General features: G+C 38.7%; 1 protein-coding gene across 2 annotated transcripts; it reads right to left on the bottom strand.

Moving 5' to 3' along the window:
* Positions 1–8881: 8881 nt before the first annotated feature.
* On the bottom strand, positions 8882–14614 carry mul1 (mitochondrial E3 ubiquitin protein ligase 1). Of its 2 annotated transcripts, none has more exons than XM_026155077.2 (5): positions 14334–14614; positions 12536–12681; positions 12360–12447; positions 12144–12264; positions 8882–10662 (listed from the first exon to the last, which is right to left on the bottom strand). In XM_026155077.2, exons 1-5 carry the CDS (start codon positions 14464–14466, stop codon positions 9933–9935), a joined length of 1218 nt encoding a protein of 405 aa, XP_026010862.2. In that variant the 5' UTR covers positions 14467–14614; the 3' UTR covers positions 8882–9932. The 2 variants fall into 2 exon arrangements, with proteins under 2 accessions (XP_026010862.2, XP_026010863.1); XM_026155078.2 differs by lacking the exon at positions 14334–14614 and adding an exon at positions 14055–14196.
* Positions 14615–26287: the final 11673 nt, after the last annotated feature.

The raw sequence follows: 26287 nt of genomic DNA on the forward strand, positions 1-26287 counted from the left end.
AGGCTGCTGGAAGTGGTGCAATAATTATCACTTTGCAAGTGAAGAACAAATATTTTCTTTGAATGAAACTTTCTCAACTCCTCTGCTAGAACAGTATATTAATGACAAAGGTGGATTTTGATTTCATAGCCCTGAAATCCTCATATTTTCATGTCCCATTTTTTGTCCCAATAACTGATGTCAGATGTTTTTCCAGCTGCTATTCTGTGTGGTAGTGATCCCTGAATTTCAGCAGGAATGCACTGATTGGCACATTTCTTTTGGAAGCACATTTCTTGCGAGATGGGCACGTACTCTGTCATTTCATGTCATATTCTGCTATGCGCATGATTGAAAAATAACTGCTGAAAAACTTTCCCACCCACTTCGTCCATTCTCAGTCTTTATTGAAACTGCTTTTGCCATTCTTTGGGGTGGTTTCTGCTATTTTCTGCGAAACTCTCCTTTCAAAGTCGGGAAAAATGGGTTACAGGTTAGCCTCCACTTAGGCAATGATGACAGCCTTCCCTGCTTTTCTTCACAGCCATTAGATACAAACCAGACTTTAGAAAAATGTCTTTCTTGCAGTCTTGACTCTCGAAAACTAGATTCAATCAAAATCTGGGACAATGTCTGAATGTGTGCAGAATAAGAGACAGAAATGCTGCGTTCCCAGCGATTTGATGTAACCTCGACCCTTCATGAAAATGATCAACAAAAAGTGGTGCAGATCATTTCAGTGTTTATTACAAGTACATTAATAGTTTCACAAGTTGAACAAATCTGCTTCTTGTCGAAGTGTTGCCTTGAATGAAAAACTTTGGTCAGAGAAACACTAAACAAGGATGAAGAAAAAACGTACATGGGATCATCTCTCTAGCAGGAAAAAGAACCCCCAAAATAATAAGCTGTATGTTCCCTTTTCTTAAAAATTGCAACCTTTCTACTGAAATGTTATTTCTCATCAGTGGTGAAAAACACACATTTTGTAGCCCGTTTCTGAGGGTTGTAGTTTCAGTATGGTAAATATTTGTTTGTTGCTGACAAAGAACAGCACAGAGGCTCTGAACATGGCAGCACAAGAACAGCCCCTCAGCAGATCCATAGAGGAAGGCAATTTCGCACCGCAGCAATTTCCTAATGTTGTAAACCTCAACATCTGGCAATAAACCCATTCTGATTCTGATCAACCCCAACCACAGGTCCCAAGACTGTGCTAAGGTGCCCCAGAGACTGTCCAGCACATGTAAGATGCAGTTGGGGCAATCTACACCGAGTCACAACCAAAAGTCTGGGATAGTGGTAAGTAAATGGCAACTTCTAATCCATATTTGGCAACATTTGTTCCACATATGGATCAGAAATTTCCAAGCTGTTATGGGAGATGGTACCAAAAATGGCTGAGAGCAAAAGATCCTTTGGGACTTAAAATTACAAACAGACAAGCAGCTGGTGGCCAATCAATCAGAAACAGTGGTGACTGAAGATTTCCAGTTCGCTGGACGTGGAGTCCCAGTTAACTGGAGCAGAAGTGGAAGGTAAAGCACAAAGGGGTCACAAATCACGCCAGGAACTAAAATTCAACAAGAATCCAGGAACATCCAAATTTGGGTGCGTCAGTAATAATATGAGCAATACAAAACATAATATAAAGCCTCCGTTCACTAGAAAAGTACTTATACTTTAAATAACTTCAAGTTTATTGAGCTAATAATGCTAAAATGCATGAATATTTACGTAAAACTATAAATACAAGACTTTCCTTTTATTGGAAAAAAGTGTTTTTGCATTGTGCTTCTTATACAGTACTGCCTGTGAAACATACAGCAGTCCCAGTACTGTAGTTTCAGCTTGATATAAAAAAGGAAGAAATAGGAAGCATAATACAAATGACAGAAATCAGAATAACATCGCAGGCAGAAATGATTAGTAAATCTCTCTCATTTGAGGTGCAGAAACCGTGAAGGTTTTGATTAACCTTGTTTTTATTGCAATGTACCAGCCATTTACTGAGAATATTTGATTCTTTTGATGTAGTAGCACTCAAATACTTGAACTGAACTGTGTGTCACCATGTCTGGAGGCTAACCGCATCCTAAAAGAAAAAGAAATCAATCCACTGCCTTCCCAGTTAATAACACTTCTCAGGAAAAAAAGGAGCTCTAAAGCAATTCAAGGTTTCCTCTCTCTAATAAGGCACTAGCAGAGAAAAATGCCATTTCCACTTATTATAAAGAATAAGATAAGTTTTATGAAGTACAAATGTGATACTCAGAAGTCTAGGGTGTAATTTGTCTGATTATTTATACAGTCTGAGAAAAACATATCAGACATGTTATTTGAATCAGGGCCAGCTGGCGCCTGAGCAGGAAAACGCGATCTTTTAAATGGCAAATTTCATTTATAAAATCTACTCTTGGCTGCTCCCTTCTTCACATGAGGCCACACCAGCAGGCAGCTCCACATATTTGATTAGGCAGATGCTTACACTGGATGCCCTTCCTGACACAAGGCGTTTGTGACTTCTCAAAGGATCAAACCAGAGAGCTTTGGTTAGTTAGGGGAATGTGTAAACCACTGCCCGCTGTAGCCTCCCACCTCAGAGTGCAGCAATCATTTCACTTCCATCAATAAGCCTGTGTGAAGCCCTCACGGTGCGCTTCTTGCACAGTCCTCATGCCGCATTGACATTCAAAACTCTTAAGCGGGAAATAATAGAAGGAATGTCTTTGATGGTTCCCTCACTGTCAGAACGACGACTGCCCCTGATGCTAAAAGCACTGCACGACTCGACTGATGGGTTTCCATGGTGTTGAACCAGCGCTGCTGCTTTCATGTTTGCAGCAAAAAAGAAAAGGGTTGTTTGTTAATGTACCACTATTAGATGAACAATAATGTTCTTACAGATGTGATCTTTTGGTATCATTGCTTGTTTTTTTTAAGCTACATTTAAAAATAAAGTCTGTGTGGTTAAAAAAAAGTCTCGTAGCAACGATTTAAAACTGAAAAGTTCAGAGAAATAACAGAAGTTTTTGTCTTTAAGTCACACTGAACAGCAGTCTTTAGCAGTTAGAGTTTCCTTGTGAAATGACAACATTAAAGAGTTACAGAGTGGGACATCTATTAAAGCGAGAGCAGCATTTAAGATGTTTAGCTCAGATGTTCATCCCAGCAGTGATCTTTGGTTTCAGTTATTTCTGTTTTTAAATCTTCTGTGCTCCACAGACCGTTTGTGATTTTGAGGCTCCTCTGAGCTTACTTCCTGTTTTATTTTGAAGGTTAATTCCTCATGTGTTTAGAGATGTTAGATGAAGTTCACCTGTACATTATTGTCATATATTACTCCATGTAGTCCTCGGTACCCCATCTGAATGCACATCCTCAGTTTCTCTCCTCTTTTTGTAGTTCCTTTGCTCTACAGATGCAAACAGAAGAAGATGTGATAAAGGAGATGAGTCGAGGCAGTAGGTTTTTAAAATATATATATATATATATATATATATATATATACACACACACACATATACATATAATGTGACAAGATAATATCTTTTCTAATCACATAGATAAACAGTGTAGGACCCATAATTTGATTGTCTTTAAGAAATGAAACAATATGTGTTTAAAAAGCGCAAATTGCCTTCTCCCCTTGGTTTTTAAAAAAATACCTCTCATATCATGTGAAGGTAAAAAAAAAAGTATTTTTAAAGACTACACCTGTACATCGCCAACAGTGCTTCTCTTGACAGTCCTTTCTCCTCCAGATGCATTTTAGGAATTGAGATATCATTCAAAATGGCATACTGGGACTGATTTCTGGTCACAGACACGAGGAAGGAGGAGAAGAGGAGGCACAAATTAAAGAAATGAGAAAAGCCTGCAGTCTCTGATCTTTCAGTCTTTCCATTCCTTGTGTTTGATTTTCTGTCATCTTTTTTTCATTGATCCTATTTGCATTTTTGTGCTGTGTTTTCCCTGCCATTTCTGTGCAACACTTTGTTCCGCATCAGTAGTCACTAAAAAGAACACGCCTCCAAATGTTTCCCCATTTAAAGAAATGCTTTTTGAAAACAAAGAGATAATCACCCTGTGCTTTCTGCGGAAAAATATACCATTTCAACAATTTTGTTCATGTTTTCCCACATTCAGTAAATACACTTTAATTATATGACATTATGTTATATGACATTTTAAATTATATTACCATTTGTAGATCACTGTGAATGTAGAAAGAAAGCACCACACTGGTCAACTGCTATTCACTGGTAGGATCTGTCAAGTGTGCCATATCACCCAGCAGGAGCTGAAAGTCTAATGAGTCTAATGAAGGTCTAAATCAAACATTATTATCTCTTGCTGAATTTCCAAATAATTTTTAAGCACTTTGTTTACTATACATTACATTTGGGGTTTTTATAGCCAAATAAAAGTGATTGTTACAATGTGTACTCTTAGTTCAAATTGCAAGCCAGGATAAAAGCAGAGTGTAAAGTCTTTGCCAAATCAAACAGGTGGCTCATCGGTAAGATTTCCATCCCGGATCAGTGAGGATATCGGTTAGGACAAAAGAGAGGGGAAAGGCATGTTTAGAGGAAGTGAGTGAGAAGGTGAAGTATAAACGTGGAGGTGAAGGCTTCTTTCTTGGTCTGTATCCTCACAGTGCATGACAATGTGAACATCACTGTTGACAGTAATGCTGGTGCTCAAGCATTTTCCCATTGCAGGCTTGAGCCTTGGTAGCATCTAGTCCGACATATCTAATACTAGAAAAACTAATCTTTCTATACTTGGTTATTCCCTTTTTATATTTCAGTTACTGTTAAAACCAAACTCATACTCTTACCTTCTTCTGCTGCATCCACAGATCAAAGCATTTCTTATGAACCACATTTACCGTGATGTTCATTTTTGTAATCAGTCAAAATGTGGAATATAGTCTCACCACGTAGTAACATGATAGAAAAATGCCACATGTAAATCTTTTTGGGCACCAGGAGTGTCCAAACTAAAACTTACAGCACTGCCAATCTGGAGTGAACCAAAGCTGTCCACTGACAGAAAAACTGACAAACCTACAATCGCATTCCTGCAGAAACACACTGCAAACATGTAAATGTCAACAGTAACACTGCAAGAAAAAAAATAGCATCATGAATATTTGTAAGCCAGTTACAGGCCGGGTGGTAAAGTGAGCTTTTAGGGGCCATCAGTACATTCAGCAGGAAGGAGTGGATAATGCTCTCTCTGCTCAATTACACTGTATGTCTGACATTTAGCTCAGGTTTCTTTAGAGACCATCCAGCATTGGCTCAATCCTTGAAAATAAATATCTGTGGACTGGCTGCTGAATACTAATCTAATGATAATGCCAAAGCTCCAATCTAATGTTAAATAATACATTTGAGGTTTCATGGCATCAAGTGGGAGGACAAAATTAGATTTTTTCCCTTTCTGTGAATAATACAGATAAATTTGAAAACACAAAGGGCATTTTTATGTGCTCAAATTGCTGTAAGATGGCTTCCTCTGGAGGCACATATGAATCCCTGCTGGTCTGAAATTGAACCGTGCACAAGCATTTTCTCCTACTTCTGATCTAACATTTTGATTTTCAGTTTCACTGACTAAAATTGAATACAGTCATGCATTTGTCAGCGAAATGATAGTTTCATACCTTTACCTGGCCTCAAGATGAAACCTTTTGGAGCTCTAAAATGAAACAGCCAAATGAATAAAGGCACGATTCATCTGGTATAAGGAGGCAAACAGAATCCTACAAACTGCAGCTGGATTTGCACTATTCAGAAAATAACTATAATTCAGCTTTAGCAGTCACATTTTTATGCCTATTCATGCTCTTTAATTCCAAGATCTGAATCACTGGTTTCCCTCACAGGCCAATACCTCCCTCTCCTGGCAGAAATCTCCACCAGCTGACTAATAACAAAAGTGAAAAACCCTTTTGCTTTTGCTCCTTTTGTATTTAACGAGGTTTCAGCTGCAAACAGTCAGCAAGTTGATTTCAGCTCCAGCGGTCGGCGGCTATTATGTTTTCACATGTTGTCCCTGCACTGTTCTCAAGCTGCCACTCTCTGTACTGTGGCTGAATGCACTAAAGCCCAAGCACCCGCTGCACGCCTCTTTATTAGCAGTCATCCAGAGGAAAGCAAAGAAAGAACACGACAGGGTAAGCTCGATCCCAGTCTTCAGAACAAGGACAGAAAGTTGTACAATTATCCCCCCCGTCACCCACCTTCCTCTCTGCGGTGTGAATTACAGCCTTTGGTCTGCCTCCTCCGCACAGATCACAACCTGGAATGAACTGCCAGACCTTACCAGTGCTAAAACAATACGACTTTAAAAGTGTCCTGCTATGCTTTTCCTCATCTACTGTCATAAATGTGCTGTTACACCAATGGGTGCTGGTATTAAACATGAGATCAATGCATGTGCGACAGATCCCAGCGAGCTAAAAGCTCAGCCAACTGCTCTTAATGCTCAGCCTCAAACTGTTTTTTCTACTCCTGTCTCTCTATGGAGTCCAAAAAAGCTTTTCAAAGAAAAATATTTCATTGTCACTGGAAACTGTGCGACTCTTCTTCGAATAGTACCCCCCTACCCCAAACTGCTCTCGAATGACAGTGTGAAGTTGTACCACACTTTATCTGGCGCCGTTTGCACTGGACCTAGTTTATTTTTAGTTTCTGCAAGAAAACGTTTTAATAGCTGTACTTGTCTTTAGACTTGCATGTTTCTCAAGTTTGCACAGTAACATCTACTATCACTATATCCTCACACGCTTCGAGTCACAGGCATAGTTTGTTTAAAGGTTCAGTATGCTGACAAAAATACTACTTTTTGTCATATTTGCTCAAACCGTTGCTATGTTCCAATAGTATGAATACAACAGAGATCACCTCATATGACACCTCTTGAATACCATTTGCAAGGATCAACCATGCCTGAATGAAAACAACCAATCAGAGCGGCACCTCCAACACACTATCAATAACTACTTGTGCCCATGCAGAGCAGCGCCCCCATGTTCAGCATATGGTCTCACTCAATCTAGTGCAGTTTCTGTGGGAGAAGGAGAAGTTTCAGAAATTCATAGGCTGAAAAACAACAGGCAGCAGTAATGAAGTCTCTGCAAACAGCTTGTAGGTGCCTTATCACCACCTTCTGGCAGTAGTACTATATTATCTTCTACCAGGCACCCATAAAAACAAGGGAAACAAGGGAAATACATAAAGTTTTACTGATTTTAATATTAGATAATAGAGCAGGGCGATATGACCAAAAATATCTATCACGATATAAATTTTAAAATTTGCGATAACGATATAACTGACGATATAATTGACACTAGACAAAATACTTTACAACTCCACAACTTTAGTGCAAAAAACCCCATTAATGTATTTTCACTTAAACAAGCAGCTGTTTTTTTTATGTGCATTGAAGTTATATAAAAAATTTACAGTGCAAATTCCTTGCTGACATTTTAACCAAAAGGTATTTCCAGTGGAAATTGGCCGACATATCCTCAGCATAACCATGTATAATATCCACAACTTAAAAAGAGGTTACACACACACACACAATATGGTAATATTATGTTGAAGCACAGTACATATCATACGTATCACTCCGCGAGGCTCCTGCCTAATATAGCCATAATGCTCCGGCAATCCATCAAGCGGTCCGGGTTCGTAGCTTAGCAAAGTCGTACTAAAACATTTGACAGATTTTCGAGCGCCGTGTACATAAAATCGTTTCGAGGTCAGTAAACACAACCAGAATTCATGCATAAGGCACACGGGATTATAAGGGGCACTGTCGATTTTCAGAAAAAAAAATATCAAAGGATTGATTTTAAGTGTGCCGTATTTTCCAAACAACACGGTAATAACGACGGCCCGCTAGCATGCTCTACCAAAAATAGTGCTTTGTTGTGTATCTGACGGACGAAAGCCAAACCAGTTCCACACCACTGAAGTTGCAGCATTTTTACAAACCAATTCTGGTTCATCCGTTTCATTTAACGATCCATGTTCGCTCTTCTCATTCTGCGTCGCCGCCATGTGCGTATGTAAACCTAGGCACTGCGTATGCGCGTTTTACCCATATTCTATCGCGATATTTCATTTTCCTATCGTTGCCCAAAATTACACCGGTATTACCGTGAACGGTATGATATAGCCCAGCCCTATTAGATAAGCCTATCCCAGCTGCCTTAGGGCGAGAGGAAGGGTACACTCTGGAGAGGTTGCAGGGCTAACACACAGACAAAGACAACCAGTCGCACTCACGTTCACACCTATGGGCAATTTAGAGTTTCCAATTAACCTTTACCCACTAACTGCATGTCTTTGGACTGTGGGAGGAAGCCGGAGTACCCAGAGAGAACCAGACCTTCTTGCTGTGAGGCAACAGTGCTAACCACCGTGCTGCCCAAAATTACACCGTGATGTAATTTAATATTTTAATAGCCAAAAAAATCTCGCTTACAAGCCAATTGTAAGCAAGATGGCTAAAAAACACTGTAAAAACCTTATACATGAACTAAAACTATCAACAGAATTCACAGAAGCTTTGACTTTATGTCCACAACATGTTTGTTTTGTTTGGAACAGATAAGTGAAACTTTTCTAGTTATACAGGCAATTGGGATTAGGAATTGGTGGGAAAGAAAGGTTAAACAGCAGCATCCACTATTAAAACACTGCCCTCTGGGTGGTCAAAGTTTTCTTTAAACCTTTAGATGCTAATGACAAAAAGTATCTTTATAAAAGACGACAGCTTTAAATGTGGAGGAGCTAAATCAGCTTGTTTCTGACAGTGAAGAAACTGAGCAGCTGCACCAAGGTCCAGTATGAGATAAATAATTTCGACCATTGAATTATGTAAAGCTACTTTAATAGAGCCAAAGAATAAACACAGAGCTAGAAATGACCACAACACATTCCCTTAAAAAATGCTAGCAGGAAAACAAAACAAATTAAGATAAGCAAAATGAGCCCGTTTCCCAAAAGCACCTCAAGGCTAAGCTTATTGGATTATCCACATCAATAACAAAAAAAGTTTCCCAAATGCAAAATAACTTACAGACATTCTTAGAGATACTCAAACATTGAAGTGTGCCTTCTGCTCTGGCTGTGAAAGGCTGCAGAAGGGCCTGGGAGGGGTTTTAACTGCAGCTTTTATTGCTTATGCTAATTTCTAAGCCCTGTGATGATCTTTCAGAGACACAGATGAAAAGCAGCTATATTTTGTACGACGCCCATTTTCTCTTTGTAGCAAATTAATGTAATAACATGAAACAGAATCAAACCGTAACCGGCGATTGACACTTTTAATTTGACTTTTCTGACTAATAAAACACTTTTTTGTTTTGTTGAGTGTCACGTACTTGCACGAATGACAGGAAGATGTTGATAATAAGTGCTAAAATGCATATATTTATAGAAGTGCTGTGACTTAATCTTAACTAATTTCCTAAGGGTGTTGGTGTAATTTGGCAACAAGCAGAGAAAGCCGTTGACAACTGCACTTGAAGCTGTGTTTTCTCACTGAACAATCACAAATGTTTCTACAACATTCAAGCTTTTTAACTGATAAACCCCATTTTTATCCGCCTCAGAAAATGCTTTCAGAGACTTAGATTATCAGGAAGCAGGGCCAAGATCTGTGAGAGTGTGAGCACACAAAGACCTCATTTTCACTCTGAACATGACAGGAGGAAAATCCATTTTCTCAATCAAGATGAATTTCCAGTTTTCAATTCTGATTTGAACATTTGATTGGAGCTGTAAATGCACTATTATTCAGCACAGAGATTTGCCGCAGGAAAAGCAGAAACAAGTGCCTGTTTTAAGCCTGAAAAGGCAGTTTTTGAAAGATAATCTTCAAGGTATACAATGGCTGCAACAGGCTGAGAGGACTCTAGCACTTTAGCTGTTGTAAAGAGGCACCACCCTGTCTATAGATGCCCTGCAAATGGGGCATTTCTTTGGCTCTGGCAGGGCCTCGTAGCACTGGCTGCAGGTACACACATGACCACACTCTAGAAACACGCAGGAGCGATCCTGGCTCAGGCAGACAGTGCAGCTGGTGGGGGATATGCTGCTTTCCTCTATGTTAAGTTCACGCAAACGCTTCCTCTGTTGTTCCTTGAACTCCTCAAGTATGCTTCTCTCCTTCTTGCTCTGTCTGCGATGCATGTATTGCTTCCACAGGATGTAGAGGAGCGTGGAGCAGGCAGCCATGCCGAACACAATCGCCAGAATCCTCCAGAGTCTAACGCTGGTCCCCTGCTTCCGCAGGAGAGACTCGTAGTCCAGCCGAGTGAGGAAATAACAGAAGCCCTGTTTGGGTGGTTGGAGCTTAATCAGGTTGTTATCCAGGACCAGCTCTCCGACTCCTGTGATGCTGTCACCCACACGCAGCATCTCCTCGGTTTCGTGGATGCCTTTTGGTCGCTCCCCGCTGATGAAGTGACCAATAACACTGGACAAGGATTGGACTGTGGGGTGGAAGTTCTCGTAGGTGGTCTCCAGATCCAACTCCGCTGCATCTAACGGGCGTATAACTCGGACTGTGGAAGCGATATCGTCATCATGTGACCCGAGGGCAAAGGGAACTGTGTTAATGCGCTGATGGATGATTTTCTCTGTGCTGTTCCTGTGTGGAAACATTACATTACATTGATTTATAATCACTATCCATGCATCAGAAAACAGCAACAGTCCAAAGCTCAGCTTATAAAGACAAACAACCATATTTTGGGCTTTTTTTCTTTTTTTTTTGATTATTAGCTCTTTATTTAAGCTCCAGTGTATTTTAAATAGTTTCTTTGCATGACAATAATAATCTCAGATTATTCGGCAATTTTCTTATAATCAAATTATGTAAAACTGCCATATAAACATTTTTCAAAGCTTTTAAAAGAATCATTTAAAAAGATATTTAAGAGTTTCAAGTGCAAATGACTTTTTAAGTCATTTTTCTCTGTCTTGTTTTTTCCGACGTGTAGGGTAGATTTAATAAGAAGGATATAGGTCAGTAATGGACAGTCATTGCTTTTGCCTCAGCCTGTCAGTCACTGCTACAAAATCTGAGGACCTCATGCGTTCTTTGCACACTGCCTTTGTAATATGCAATGACCTAATGAACTTGAGGCAATTTTGGGAGATTCAAGCTGGTATTTTTTTCCACAGTTACTGAAAATACTCAATTACTTCGGCTGAAAAGCATGCACGCCCAACACTTGTTTTAATGCACTGCACTTTTATCCCTTGCACAGAGTATGCTTTGGACAAGAGATATCTGAGTGTGAAGGCAAAACTGGATTTTACTAGTCGATCAACACTCCTGCCCTCACCTGTGACCATGACATGTGGGTAGAGACTGAAAGAATAAGAAGATCGTGAGAATAAGAATAAGAAGGAGAAAAGCTTTCTCCGCTCTGACTCTCTTAGAGACAGGGGAAAAGAGTAGAGCTGCAACTCATCCTCAATGAAAAGAGCCAGTTTGAGGTGGTTTGGGCATCTGACTAGGACGCTTTCTAAGTGAGACATTTCAGGCAAGTCCAACTGCGAGGAGACCGAAAGGCAGACCAGGACATGGTTGAGAGATTATGTCTCTCAGATAGCCTTGAAAGGGCATCTCTGCTTAGACTGCCACCCATTCGACTCAGTTAAGTAGCAGAAAATGGATGCTGGGACTCACTAAACAGTTGGCAGCAGTTTTTCTTTTCCCTGAATATTTGGTCATGCCTGTGAAAAAAAGTTATTAGAGAAGAAGGTGACTTCAGCATGAAATAAGCTCAATTTAGTTACCAGAGTATTTGGCTCTTGAGTTGTTTAGCAGGCTGCTGTCTGCGTCAGCGTTACCATCTGCTCTCCCTCTAACTACAACACTGACACAACTGTTTTTCCCAACGGCGAAACGTCAGCATGTAATCCTGTTCTCCGTCTACGTTTATGAATGAATTTGATAACTGCATGCCATCATTAAACCAAAAATCACTTAGCATAAATAGTTCCGTTTTTTAAATTAAAAAACAGATGTTTGGTGTGGAAAACAGAAAATGTTATTTATTTCAGCTGAATAACAAAACATTCAGACTGTCTGTAAAAAAACATATTTATTTAACCTCTTACCATATGTGAGTGGTGCGGTTCCACACCATCTTCTCCTCCTTCAGCGTCAGCCTCTCAATGACACCTTTGCAGTTATCGACAAACTGGCTGTTTAGTGTTTCCTTCACAGATCTCACCACACCTGCAGTGTGCAATAAATAAGTGTCAATTATTTTTCAGGACTCCCAATAAAAATAAAAGTTACTTTATTTAGGTTTTCCGCACGGCTCAGCAAACCTTCTATGACGGCATATGGGATACATCTTCCAGGAGTTTCAGACAGGATGGTTTTCAAATCTTGGTCATGGGAGACTTTCTTTGCTTCCTGTAGAATAAAAATAAATATATACTAAAAATGTAAGGAATTTTCACCCTGCATATGATAAACAGAGAAATGCAGAAATATGTCTGACCTTTAATCTGGCAACTATTGTAGCTCTGCTTCTGTAAATGGAATAGAAGAATGCGGTCAGAGCCGAGCTTGTGGCTAAAACCACAATCTGTGCCGTTGAGGGCTTCCCACTGGAGTCCATCCTGAAATCTACAGCATTGAAGGTCGCTGTGAGAGAGGAGATGAACACATCAGGAAGTTATCATTCATGTCAGTCCAATAGGCCACAACTGTCAGAGTTTGACCTACAAAGTAGTTCCTGGAACTCACTAAAAGACACTTTAGCCACGGAAAAATGATCAGCATTGTAATATTTTTAAGCACACTGAAGATGAAAAGAAAATGCATAGATTTCTGTTGAATAAAGCAACAGACTCTTTGCTTTTACTTTCCACAGTCCGATCAACCACAAATGTTGGAAATTGTCCATTTACAAAGCCACCACAAAGTGCAATTTCCATTTTCTGCACTTGAACTCCATATTATAGGATACCATTGTTTTTACTCCAAAACATTCAATTAGACTCCACAATATGGACACCCTACAAATAGTTTTGACTGTGCAGCAGTTCAAACTACCAATAAACCACATTTACTATGAGATTACAAAGAGCAGGAAATCCTCACAACTCAAAATTTTAAAGGAATTTTCCGCCAATCAATCTCAAAGGTCTTGTTTGTTCTACCAAAAATCTAAACATATTTAGATTTTTTAAATATATATTTAAAAAATAAACATAAAATATATGACTTGGGAGTTCAGTCCTGAGCTACACACGTGGTGGAGACTGTCATGTCCTGTGGGGCACGGCAGCTGCTCTGTGGGAGAGAAGGCAACTCTGCTGAGGTGGTGGAAGCTGCACAGAGGATGGTTGGATGCTGCCTTGCCGCCACCACCACTACTACAGACATCTACACCAGCAGAGTCAGTAAGACTGCTGAACTCTAGTGGTCCCAGCCAAAGGTAACACCACTTGTGTCTTTGAACTATACACTTTTTGTTTTTATTTATACTAAAGAACACTGTCAAATTGTTTTAGGGTGCTTGCTTCTGTTTCTTTTCTCTCATTCTTGTTGGCTTTAACCAGGACCTCAGCGAAAAAAATAATTTCACCTCATGTGAGTATGTGTTGCAATGACAATAAAAATCCGTAAATATATGCAGACTTTCGCCACTGCTGTTGCTAAAAATCTACCGAAACAGGAACGTCAGAGCAAAGGTTGCGTGGCATCTCGTTACAACTTAGAGCAAATTTCAAATAGGATCATCTCACAAATAAAGCACATTGAAACTACCCATAATTGAATGCGTGTAGATAAATACTTTTGAAAAAGTCCCGTCTGCGGCTCCCTAATGTTTTGCTTTTCTCCTTTTCATATCTAAATGGACTGGAAACCGCTCACAGCTTAAACGGTAAATATATAGTTTATGGTTACTCCAGTCTGGACACTAAAATAGCCCCCATTAACTAACACGACAAGCAAGTTAGCTTCAGCAAACACAACATTACTCAGTGCTAACAATTAAATCATCAGCTTACATGGTAATATCAGTCTTTGTCAGTAAATATCCTTTCGTTTAAAGCGAAGTCGTTAGCTGGAGTGTTGACTAAAGTTATCATTTCCTTCACTTCCTTAACTGACATTACTAGCTAGCTTGGCTAAATTAGCAGTTTGCTAGCTATGCCTTGACTGGAAATGAAAGGACGGCTGAGACATTTGTTTGAAATAAGCTGCAGCCGTCACATAAGGAGACAACTAAAAGCAGCTTTAACGGACTGTCCAGCCACACATTTACACTCGATTTCCTGTCAACAAACCTGAAACAACAGCAGTCTCCACAGCTAAGCCAACACCAACACCGGGAAAGACACCGACGTGCACTTTGCCTCCCCACCAGTAGATGGCAGTGTGGCAGCGTACATCTATTCGTGAAGTGAACTTGACGGCCATACCAGCTCCTATCCAAGGTTAAATAAAACTAAAGTAAAAACTAGAAGGAAAAAAACAAAACAAAACAAAACAAAAATAAAACAAACAAAAACATTTTAGATACCGAAATAAAAAAACAACAACAAACAGACGTTGCAACTCGACAACAACAAACTGAAATTATATTAAATGCTTACAAAACTAGATAATATAAAAATTGTACATGCTTTAGTCTTTATCAGTGTAGCCAAATCTGTCAAGCATCAGGAGGCTTTGGTGTATTTCTTTAGTGAGACTGGAATGTTTATATGACATTAAAAGCATCTCATCTATATCTGAATCTGACTTCTTCCACATTATAGTCATAAAAATGCTCAAAATTACACTGAAATTGGACTAATTTAATAATAAAAACTAACATGAAATGCGCATAATCACTCTGGAAATTAACAGAAACTAAAGTGAACTGAAAAGAAAAAAGAAAAAAAATCATCTACTCAAAAGGTTAATTGAAACAAAAAGCCAAGGTTAAACTCAAGAGCTAAAATGTCAATAGACATAATTCTATGCAAATGAAACATTAAAATCAATCAGAACAAACAAACAAACAAAAAAAGAGAGCAACAGAAAAAGCGCATCTATAAAAAACGTGTTTTAATAAGTGAAGTTAATATGAAAGCCTTATCTCCAACAGCAGATTTTCCCATAGCTGGGGCAGAAGCAGGGTCACCTTTAGATTTAAGCCCCAGAGAAGCCCCACTTGAGATTCAGGATTTCTGCTTTAGAAGTGATCAGTGCAATTTTGTGCAAAAAAATTCTAAAACAAACAGAGATCCAGTGGAAGGAAGCCACGATTTGGGTGTTTGAAAACCCAGTAAGAAGCTGAGCTGCTGAATTCTATTTGAGGTGAGATCGAGAGCCACTTTTCCTCAGTGCCATAAAGAGGGAGTTGCAGTAGTCAGATCTAAACAAAACAAGTATGTCAGCAACTGTTATGTTTTTACTAGACATTGTGTTTACCTTAGCTAAGGCACTGAGACCTATTTTTCCAGCAATAAAGTGCAGCTTTGATTTTCCCCCCTTTTTTTGTATAGGGACAAGCAGCACTGATGGCACTGATGCCATCTGATAGCCACGGGTCTTTAAAATGCATTAAAATCTGCAACAAACTAGAGACAAACAAGCATAGACTACATACATGCATACAAACATAATGACAGCTTTGGGCGTGCCAGTCATGCAAATTCTAAACATTAAAATGAATGTTAGTTACACATCCTCTCATTATATCTCCTTTAGGCCTGCCGCTGATCTGATTTCTTTTTTAATGTTCCTGGTGTTGTTCTGCTCGTGTCTTTTAATTCTCCTGCTGCACCATGAACATTCTAGTGCTGCTGCAGAGGACATAAAGTCAGTGCTACAGTTAAAAAAAAGATATATATTCCAGTCCATAAAGATGTGAAGGTGTACCCAAAAGCCTCCTGGAGGGTAGGAGGGCTTCCTCGCCCTGGGGTGACCCTCTCTGCCTGCAGTTTATCCAAGGCTGCATACAAATTGTGTTTTCTCGGCTAGCATTAATGGCACTCTTTAACCATGACTTTGGGTCATCTTATAAATCATTTCAGTATTTTTTTTTTTTTTTTTTTGAATACACATTTCAAGATGGCGGCGCACGTAGTTGCAGCAGCTCAGTGTTCTATACACTCATGCACACACTTACATTTGGATAAAACAAACAAAACAAAAACAGAGACAGTGGCTGTCAGACAAAATTAAGTCCAGTGTGAGTCAGTAGATTTATAACAGTAAGTCCAGTAGAATGGGTACGCCTTTTGTTTTGATGGATTTCTCCTTAAGAACCATATTTCAACTAAATGACCAAATTATCTTTTGTTGTATATTGCCTCTTTGCACTTTCCCATTGCATCATGTGCTTGGTGTATTTCTAGTGTGTTGTGGTTTCAGTTGGCACAGTTTGTAGCAGGAGGCTCTTTAGCCTGAAAAGCCATGCCCTGCTTACTCAAGCTGAATCTATCAGATAAAGAGAAGAGCTTTGATGAGGCAAAAATCATTGGAATTAGGTGCAATACTGAAACTTAGTGCATTGGGTGTATTGAATACATTTATACATTTTCAGATCATTTTTTTTGGCTACTCTGTATATCTCTAATCATTTCTGAGTCTTTGTTTTTAAACCAGGTCAACCAGCTGTCAAAACCACCCTGTACAGCAATCCATTAAAATGGTGGTACTGCACAGTGTTGGAGTGAATTGCCTGAAAAAACATCAGCCAGTTTCACTCAATAAAAGTGCTGCTATCAGAGCAAGCAGAGCTTTGGATTAAAAAAAAGGCTGTTTTCACACGTTTGATGCTGCTGGTTGAAACAGCATTTTAAAAGAATTTGGGTCATGCTGGGTTGAATAAAGTGGAAATCCTATAAAAACAGTGAAACTGCAGAAAAGCAGTTGATTTTGTAAACACGGTATCAGAGTTCTTTAAAGGCGTTTTTTTTAAACTACTTTTATGATGTCTACCTAAAGTCATCTCAAATATAAAACTATGAAGCAATGATAAAAAGTTGCAAGATAAAATCCCTGCTGGTATTTTGTCCTTTTTAGATACTTGGGTTTGTTTCTTATGGATCTGATGTCACTCAGAGCTCTGTCCACTCAGTAAATGCACATCTAGTGTTTACTCCTGTTTCTTTTCACTGTCTCTCCTTGCCTTTGGGATGTTTTACGACTTCTTCATTTGTGGGAGAAATAAGAAGAAATGGATGTAGCCACCACGATGTCACCTTTTGGCTAATTATTTGTTTTTTTTAATAATACAGAGAAAACCCAGAGAAAGCAATCAAAAGACCCCCCCAGGAGCAAGTAATTGGTGACAGTGGAAAGGAAAAACTCCCTTTTAATAGGAAGGAATCTCCAGCAGCCATCTGCTACAACTGGTTGGGGGTGAGAGAAAGAAGACAGAACCAAAGACACTGTGAAAGAGTGCCAGAGCTTAATAATGTTTACTGAAATCATAGAAAGGGAATGTTGGTATATTTTTTTCATGAACTTTGCAACAACCGGCCTTCCTCTTTGCAACCAGAGGAGTCACCACCTGCTGGCTTCATTTTTTAGATCTGAAAGCTACATTTATCTTTCATACAGTCTTTCATCTTATAGAAATGAGCAACCTAAACTCCTGGGCTGTTTCTTTCCTCTGTTCAGTTACTAAGAACTCGTCCTCCACCCTCCAACATGAAAGATAGCTTTCTTCATCCTTTTACAATATATTTATCTATTTATGTTTAGTGAAACAAAGGTCTGCATTTACAATTTCATTTTGCAACTTTGTAAGTCCGAACTAAAAATCTGTCTTCTGCCTTCAAATAATGTATAATTCTTATTCATATGATCAATTCCTGTTATCTTGCACTCAGCTCATTTCACATCAGTAATTATTTGCCAGACACACCGCACAGAAATGCTCATTGTAATTATTCAGATGGGCTGTTTAAAACGTAATGAATGAAGGAAAGCAGCAGGTGCAACAGCCTTTAATGGTGCATTTCTTTTTACTCGTCTAATCTTTACATTCACTAACTGCATTTACTTCTTGAAATGTCCCTGAAATGCACTTCATCCTTTTAGCGTCCCTTTTAAAATCTTAAAAATTCAGCAAAGTGAAAGCAAAATCTGTCACAGAAAACTCCCGTGGCTGAATCAGTCTGACATAATCAACCTGACATCTGAATGATCAGCCTTCACAAAGTCAGGGAGCTTTGCTTCTCTCGGGAAAAGTTGCAGCCTTATTTTCAACCTCAACAAAAGAGCAGGGATGTCCTGGGGGAGTTCTTTTCAACATTAGTCACCTTATTTTGTGGAGAGAATCTACCTTTCTATTACCCCCCTCTGCCCATGTAAGACTACCTCATTTTGTTTGTGTCAGTCACAGAAAGACTTCCGTTCAAATGCCAGCCTGACACATTCACATTAATTTCAAACAGACAGAAATAGAGATAGCAGATGGAGGCAGCAGCTTTATAGGAGGAGTACTAGAGGCGAGAAGAACATTGTATGTGTCCTCTTGATGCTGCACCGCTGAAAGGACGACATTTGGAATTTGCTGCGACTGATTCAGAGAAGCCTGGCATTTTGCCTGCCTGTGCAAAAGCCACAACACCCTTCCTTTTCACTGTTACACAGCAGGCACATTCATTTATTGTAATACTCTTTCAAACTTACAGTAACTTACAGGTGCTGAAATTACAATATACAACTGCAGAAGTAACCACTCGACCTTTGAAATGTCCAAATACTCACATGTGGTTGGAGGAGTGTCTCACTAAATTAAAGACAATATCAGTTAGAAGTCTTTTTCTTTTTACTCTTCAGTAAAGTGCCTTCATTGACAAAAAATATTTGGTGTTAATAAGCTAATCAAAAATTAGCAAACAATCAAAAGATTTGAAGAATTTAAATGTAAAACATGTTTGGAATACTAACTGCTTTTACTTCTGCACATGCATACAGGCTGCTTATTCATCCACTGAAAAGCATATTATTTGAGAAAAACACTGAAATGAGCCGGCGTTCTGCAGCCGGAGGACTGCTTTGAGCATTACTCAAGAGGAGCACAGGATGTATAATGAATGTAGCTGGCAATGACTTTATTGTGGTGTCTCACATATATTTTGCCCTTGAAAGCATGAAAAGGTTTTAGCTGCAACATGCAATGAAACACTAGTATTCCTGATACCGCTGAATATACTGGTATGCATAATGTGCAGTTATCATAGTGCGAATATGAGATGAAGGAAAATGCAACATCCAAAATGTGGTTTAAAAATAAATGAACATTTCAGGAAAATGCTGCATGTTTATGTCCATATTACAGCTAACATGAAGATCAATAGTAATCTTACACACTCACGGGACACTTTATTAGGTAAAACTGCATTTTAATGCAAATGCATCAGGCATGTAGGCATGGTTTAAACAACCTGATGAAGTTCAAACTGAGCATCAGAGGGAGGACAAAGGTTTAAATAACTTTGAATGTGGCATGGGTGTGTTGCATGTTTAACAGGCAGGCGTTAGCTGATGCAGACACTGAAGGAGACAGAACTAAGTTTCAAACAAAAAGCGAGCCTTTTATTGTGGCCGATAACATAAGAACAAAAATAAAGTGAACGGTAAAACTAAACTAAAACCTAAACTGGGAGAACTATGATAACAGACCAGGAACATATGAAAAACTAAAACATGGAACATGACCTGAGCAGAATCATGACATACATGAAACTTAACGGAGGAAACACAAACAACCCGACAAAGACTGAATGACAACACACAGACTGAATACACACAGGAGGTGATCAGGGGAAGTGGAAATACAGTGGAAACAGCTGAAACAAATGAACATAATGACACCTCAGGGGAAGAGTAAAACTAAGCACGCTGAACATGGAAACACCAGACTTTCAAAATAAAACAGGAAACATTGAGAGACTTAGACATGGCACACAAGCTTGACAACATGAAGCACGCAAACAAGGAACACATGACATATTGACAGAGAAGACAAGAAACTACAAATGAATCAGGAATGATAGAAGGAACAAAACTAGAATGAAACACAACCAAACCCTAAGCACTGAGCATATATTCAATATAAGAAATCAAAAAATACAAAATGAACTCAAAATGCTGGGTCACAGCAGAAACTCAAATAACCACTTGTCACAACCAAACTATGAAGCAGAGCATCTCTGTTGCTGACCGTGTGTCAGGGTCTCTGAGTATTGGATCGCAGGTTTTCTGTAAATGATTATTCTGTTAACTTCTGAGAATCATTTCTTTTTTGCATTTTTCTAATAATAGTATTTCTTTATATTTATATTTCTCTGGGTTTAGTTCTTTTGAACATCCAGTTCTGTTAACAGTTACAGTTTTGGTTTATATTCAGTTCATTGAGTTTCTATGTATTCCTGCCTCTCATTTGTTCTGTGTCTTTAGTCTCTGTTTTTGTGTTTTGTTACTTCCTGTTTTTATTGTTGTCGTCTGGTGTCTTTAGTTTACTTCCATCTGAGTCATTATGTTAAGTATCCTCAGCTGTGTTCCCACCTGCTACTTTCCCCCTCATTATCTGAGGTGTTGTGTCTACACATATTATTATGTGTAGACACAACACTGGTTAGGCACATTTTATGATTGAATGATTCACAGGACAGTGCTAAAGGGATGAGACGAATAAATGAAAAACATTCCTCTAAAAATGGACACAAATGAGTAAAAAAACAGCCAATGCCAAAGAAAATCTTTGAAAGAGTCTCAGAAAGTCTGTTGCTCAAGACCACTTTAAAAAACTTACAAGAAAGTCTAGCTCAGAGGAACAAATATTAAAGTAATGAGGGATGGTTCAAGACTTTTGCCCAGTGTTGGGTATAGCAGAAATGAAAGACATACATTATAGGTCCCCTTTAAAAAGCATATGAACAGATATCAGACTCCTCATATGTCTCATTATTTATTTATTTTCTTGTGCTAAGAATCCACATCCAGATACTTAAAATAATTCTAATTAACATGTATTAATTAGCCCTTGCTTCTAATGTCTTGGCTAATTGCCTCATTATTTTTGCCTTATTTTTTCACTGACCTTTAAAACAACCACTTACTGCAGCACAGCACTCTTCCACTTCTATAGTGCAGGATTAAACGAGGGGGAGTTGACCTGCATGTCTCCTGTGACTGTCCCCTTCTACTGAGCAAGGACGGGAATAAGCCTCCTTTCTATAATGTCCTGCACGTTCCCTCTTCATTAAACTATGATTCACTTGAACTGAATTACGTATTCAGCCAAAGCTAGAGAATCTATAGTATGGAAATTAGGTGATATTGATTTTCATCCCTTGAGGCTTTTACTTCCTGTTTTTGTAAACAAAGAAAAGGCTTCAGCTCTACCAAACATTCTGTAATGCTACTTTGTCATTTTTTGTCAGACTAATTTTTGATTGGCCGTGGGTGTGTTATTGATAGCGGCAGTCTGATGCGTGAAAAACACAGCAGCCTTTCTGTCACTATTCCCTCTCGCGCTTTCTTTAAGCTACGGCTGCCTGCATTGCTGTCGCCCTCACGTACAACCATAAATCAGCCATGTAAGAGCTGGGCCCCTCTCTGCCAGACCCTGCACATTGATTACACTGCACTGGGTAAGTGTAGCGTGATGAAGAGAGAGCCCAATTCAATTAGGCTGCCTTGCTAGACAGAAATACGTAGAATATGTTGGCCTGGATAAAAGAATGTCTTCTGTCGAAACTGAGGATAAGGAAAAAGAATTTCAGAGGTGAGGCAGGGATGTCGCTTAGGGAAAGTAATTGGTTTGCTACGATAACCTTCTGCACCCTGGATTGCTTGTGAGTTGATAACTGATGCACATTTTCAAGGGTAGAAGAGAAAGTGATATGATGATGATAAAAGATTTGTTTTTTATTTCCTGCAACTAACAGCGAATAAACACATTTTAATCAACCTTAGGTCAAAGTCTGCTTGCAAATCTTCTGACTTTGTCGATCTCAGTTTGAACAGATTTCAAGAAGATACATTGTAACTTCTTAAGTGAACCCAGCTTTTTTCCTCTTGTACACAGCAAAATCTCCAGTGTTAAATTAACACTGGAGAGTGTCTATATGGGTCCACACCTCTGAGTGGTAAATACAACACTGTTGAGTGTTAAATTAACACTTTTGACAGTGTTATATGTTTACAAGTAACCTAGTCAGTTTTGAAGATTAACAATGGCTAACACTGAGCAGTGCTGATTTTCTAAAACTGGAATATTTCTAACATTTTGAGTTATTTTATTTTCCTTGGCTGCTTATCAAATTCAGGGTAGCATAGGGGACTGGGGCCTGGAGTTTTTCTAAGTTAAATTCTAGCCTTTTATTAGTACATTACAGGACAGCTCATTTGTATTACAGAACTGGACCTCTCAACTTTGATTATTTAGAGCACGTTTAATGCAGTTAGTAAAACAAGACTTCTTTTGTGTTTAATTGTACAAACAGTCCATCCTCCAGTTTTGGTAAGCAATAAAAAATGATTTTGGGACTTTTTAGCTTTCAGGGTGATAGAGGCATAAAGACAGGAAAGCTGGAGAAAGACATGCAGCAAATGTATTAAGGCAGGTTTGAACTTGGGTCTCTGGATTAGCCTTACAGTATATGGATCACCTGCTCTACCCGGGGAACTAAACCAGCACCCTCAGTAAGTATTGTTTGTATTCTGTTTGAACTAATTAGCAGTCCTTGCACTTGCACCGTGTTAACCATGCTGGTTAGCATTAACTGATCAGTTCATTTTGTTCCACCCTGACACTATGAAGGTTAAAGGCTCATGTTAGACTGATTTTTTGTCATAACACAGTTACTTTGCATTATCCAGTAAGTATAATATTAAGTGTATTATTTTATATATTGTATCTATTTTGGACACATCTACTATTTGTTACATTGCCACATATGTTTTAGCAAATGTTTTACTTTTATTTGCCTGGGCAAATAAAAGTGCATGAAAAGTTCACAGGAAACAGTTCAGCAGTTCTAAAACTAAAAGTCGAATATAAGTCTAAAAGTCCAATATTAAACTTGAATGCAGACAGATATTTAAAAAATGCACCACACTCTGTCTGAGAGCAGTTCATACATTAACCAAAATAAGAGCAATGGGTGAAAAAAAGAGAAAAGTTGTTGCAGTTTCACTAAAAGCTGAAGGACTGAAACATATGCCACATGATAAAGAGACTAAACACGTATTACACTAATTGCACTTAAGTGCATTCTTGTATGGGATGATAACTCACGCAAGTCAATACTTAATACACAAATCCATTTCTTTAAAATCATGATGGATCTTTTCAGTTTAGTACATCAGCATCTGAGAGGTGATTTATGGGACCAAAGATGCTTGGATAAGGCCTCTCAATCAGACTGTCTTTGGTAACTCAAGGAGTTAATTCTGGATCAGATCCAGTCTTCATTCACTAAATGTCCAACATCTCTTAATCATTTGACCCACTGTGGTCTCCTACGTGGTGACTGCTCAAGCATTTCTAAGCCCATTAACTCAGTTTCAACAATCCCAAGTCTTCCCTTTCAGTAAGCATTCAGAGACAGCTTGGATGCACTTAATTTTGCTCTTGTAGTTATAATAAGAGGGATTTATGTGTGTTAATAATAATAATAATAATAATAATAATAATAATAATAATGGATACTTTATTGATCCCCATGGGGAAATTACTTGTTTTTCTCTGCATTTGACCCATTCACTCAGTGAAGCAGTGGGCAGCCCACTAAGCAGGCGCCCGGGGAGCAGTGTGTAGGGACGGTACCTTGCTCAGGGGTACGCCTCTAAAGCTGTTCAATCTGTTTCTCCCCGCGTGCTTTTTTTAATTCACTGCACACACGACGGGTGGAAAGAGGGACATTTATTTCCCAGTGTTGCCACAGTAACAATTTTCTAAGCTAAGAACTTCATCCACCATGTACACGTGACAGCTCAGTCCATTCTGCCCAGCACAGCTTGCTGGCAGACACATATGATACTTATTTTGATTCATTGAAGCAGAGTCATCCAGCCAGTAAACAGATGTCTGGACACAATGTGGTGATGTCGGACAGATGTTCATGCATTTTCATCTTAGCCATGTCCACAGAACAGAGCTGAAACCTGGAAGTGTTGTTTACATACTACTAATGTGCAGAACACAATACATTTACATTTATAAGAGACATGTTTTTGACAACATAATAAAGGACAATAAATGCATCTACCAAAAGGTTGATTCTCTTCATTTTATACCTTATCATTGCTTCACTGACGCTGCATTCAGATTATTAATAACCTTTGTTCAGGGTTTATTTGTATGGGTGGAGCAAATAGCACTTATTCACCTCCTCTTAACAAAAGCTAGACTTGCTGTTCTCACCAATGGAAATACACTCACTGGCCACTTCATTACTTACACCTTGAGAGTACTGGGTTGGACCCCGGTTTTGCCTTCAGGACTGCCTCAGTCCTTTGTGCCACAGATTCACAGTGCTGGAAATATTTCTCAGAGATTTTGAGCTATATTTACATGACAGCATCACACAGTTGCTGCAGATTTGTTGCTGTACATCAAAGACGAATCTCTTGTTTCACCAGATCACAAAGATGCTCTACTGTATTGAGACCCGGTGACTGTGGAGGCCACTTGAGTACAATGAGCTCACTGTGATGTTAAAAAAAACAGTTGTAGATGATTTGAGCTTTGTGACGTGGTGTGCAAAGAAAGTACCCCCACATCACTGCACCACCATCACCAACCTGACTGTTGATGCAAGGCAGGATGGACACCATTTATGACTACACCAGCAACTGGAATTGAGACTCATCAGACCAACATTTTTCCAATCTTTTATTGTCAAAATTTTGGTGAGCCATGCAAATTGTGATGTCAGTTTCCTGTTTTTAGCTGACTTCTCCTCACGGATTATTTTTTTTCTCTTTTTAAGACTTAAAGTTACTTAAATCACCTGTATTCCCCATTCAATGATGACATCAACGGGTTTACAGCCTGATACCTGAATAGTTTGACAGCTCTTGGGGGATTTATTTTAAAACTTACCTGTTTTGCAATTTTTAAAATTACCTCTGGTAATTTGAGTCACTGCACAGTCCTTTCTAACCTTTTGTGGTATTTGTGCCTTTTGGAATAGTTTGATAGAATTATGTATTATGGTGTGCACTGTAGTACAGCCTGTCCAAGAAGTTTGTCCTTGCAATGCAATATATTAATTATTTATATACAGTTATTAATAAATAGTCTGTGGTCATATATGGAGCTTTAGCTGCATCCTACACCATGCCAACATGTTCAAAATTTCATTTTTGACACTTACATAGTTACTTTTGTAACTTAGCATGCTACCAATTCTTAATTAGCACTAAACAGCTGTGGTCAGTGAGAATATCTTTTTTTTGGTGTTATACTGGCCCAAATATTTTCAACAAGTAGAAATGTGACTTGATGAGGATGATGGTAAAAAGAAATTCCAGGGATTATCAGAGTCATTTGGATTCATCATCAGGGTTCATGGCCAATCCATCTGGTTGTGATATTCCACAAAATAAGTTACATTTAGTCCTGGGATAGAAAAGGTCAGGTTAATGGGGTTAATCCTTGAAAGTTTGCACCGATTTTCAGTCACTGCTGAAAATTTTTTTTCCAGCAAACCGTCCGGTGGGTGTTACCGTCCATCGAGTCTTTCTGCTAAAGTGGATGAAAGGTGAACACTGACCTGGAGTCTGAAAGTGGTAGTGTTGACCCTTTTCAACATTTTTAACATCTATAAAACAAAGGCTATATTCAGAATATGGACTGCTCTTATCTCACTGCTGACAAAATGTTTCTATTGATCCTTAAAAGTACAGAAAAAATCTAAGTGTGTAGATATAATTTGTGAAATAAGAACGAACTACTAAATGTATTAAGCAGGCATCCATTAAAGCATGACATATAGACATTTTCAGTTACAAAAATAATGGGATTCTGTATTTCAAAAGCATAATTTAGTGCTTATCAGCTGTTTTGGAGTTTTGGAAACTTGCTCTGTCTTTGAAAATGTTTTTAATTATGCAGTAATATCACTCAAACAGAATTTTTAAGTCCAATCCTAATTAGCCTCACTATTATATCTCAGATATCGTTGCATAATATACAGTGAGCGACTCAGCTGTGGAAGGAAAATTCTGCTAGTTTATGTCTGAAGTGAACTGCTGATGTAAACAAACCTTTGACAGGATT

The sequence above is a fragment of the Astatotilapia calliptera genome, chromosome 20 (genome assembly GCF_964374335.1).
Source record: "Astatotilapia calliptera chromosome 20, fAstCal68.1, whole genome shotgun sequence".
NCBI lineage: Eukaryota > Metazoa > Chordata > Actinopteri > Cichliformes > Cichlidae > Astatotilapia > Astatotilapia calliptera.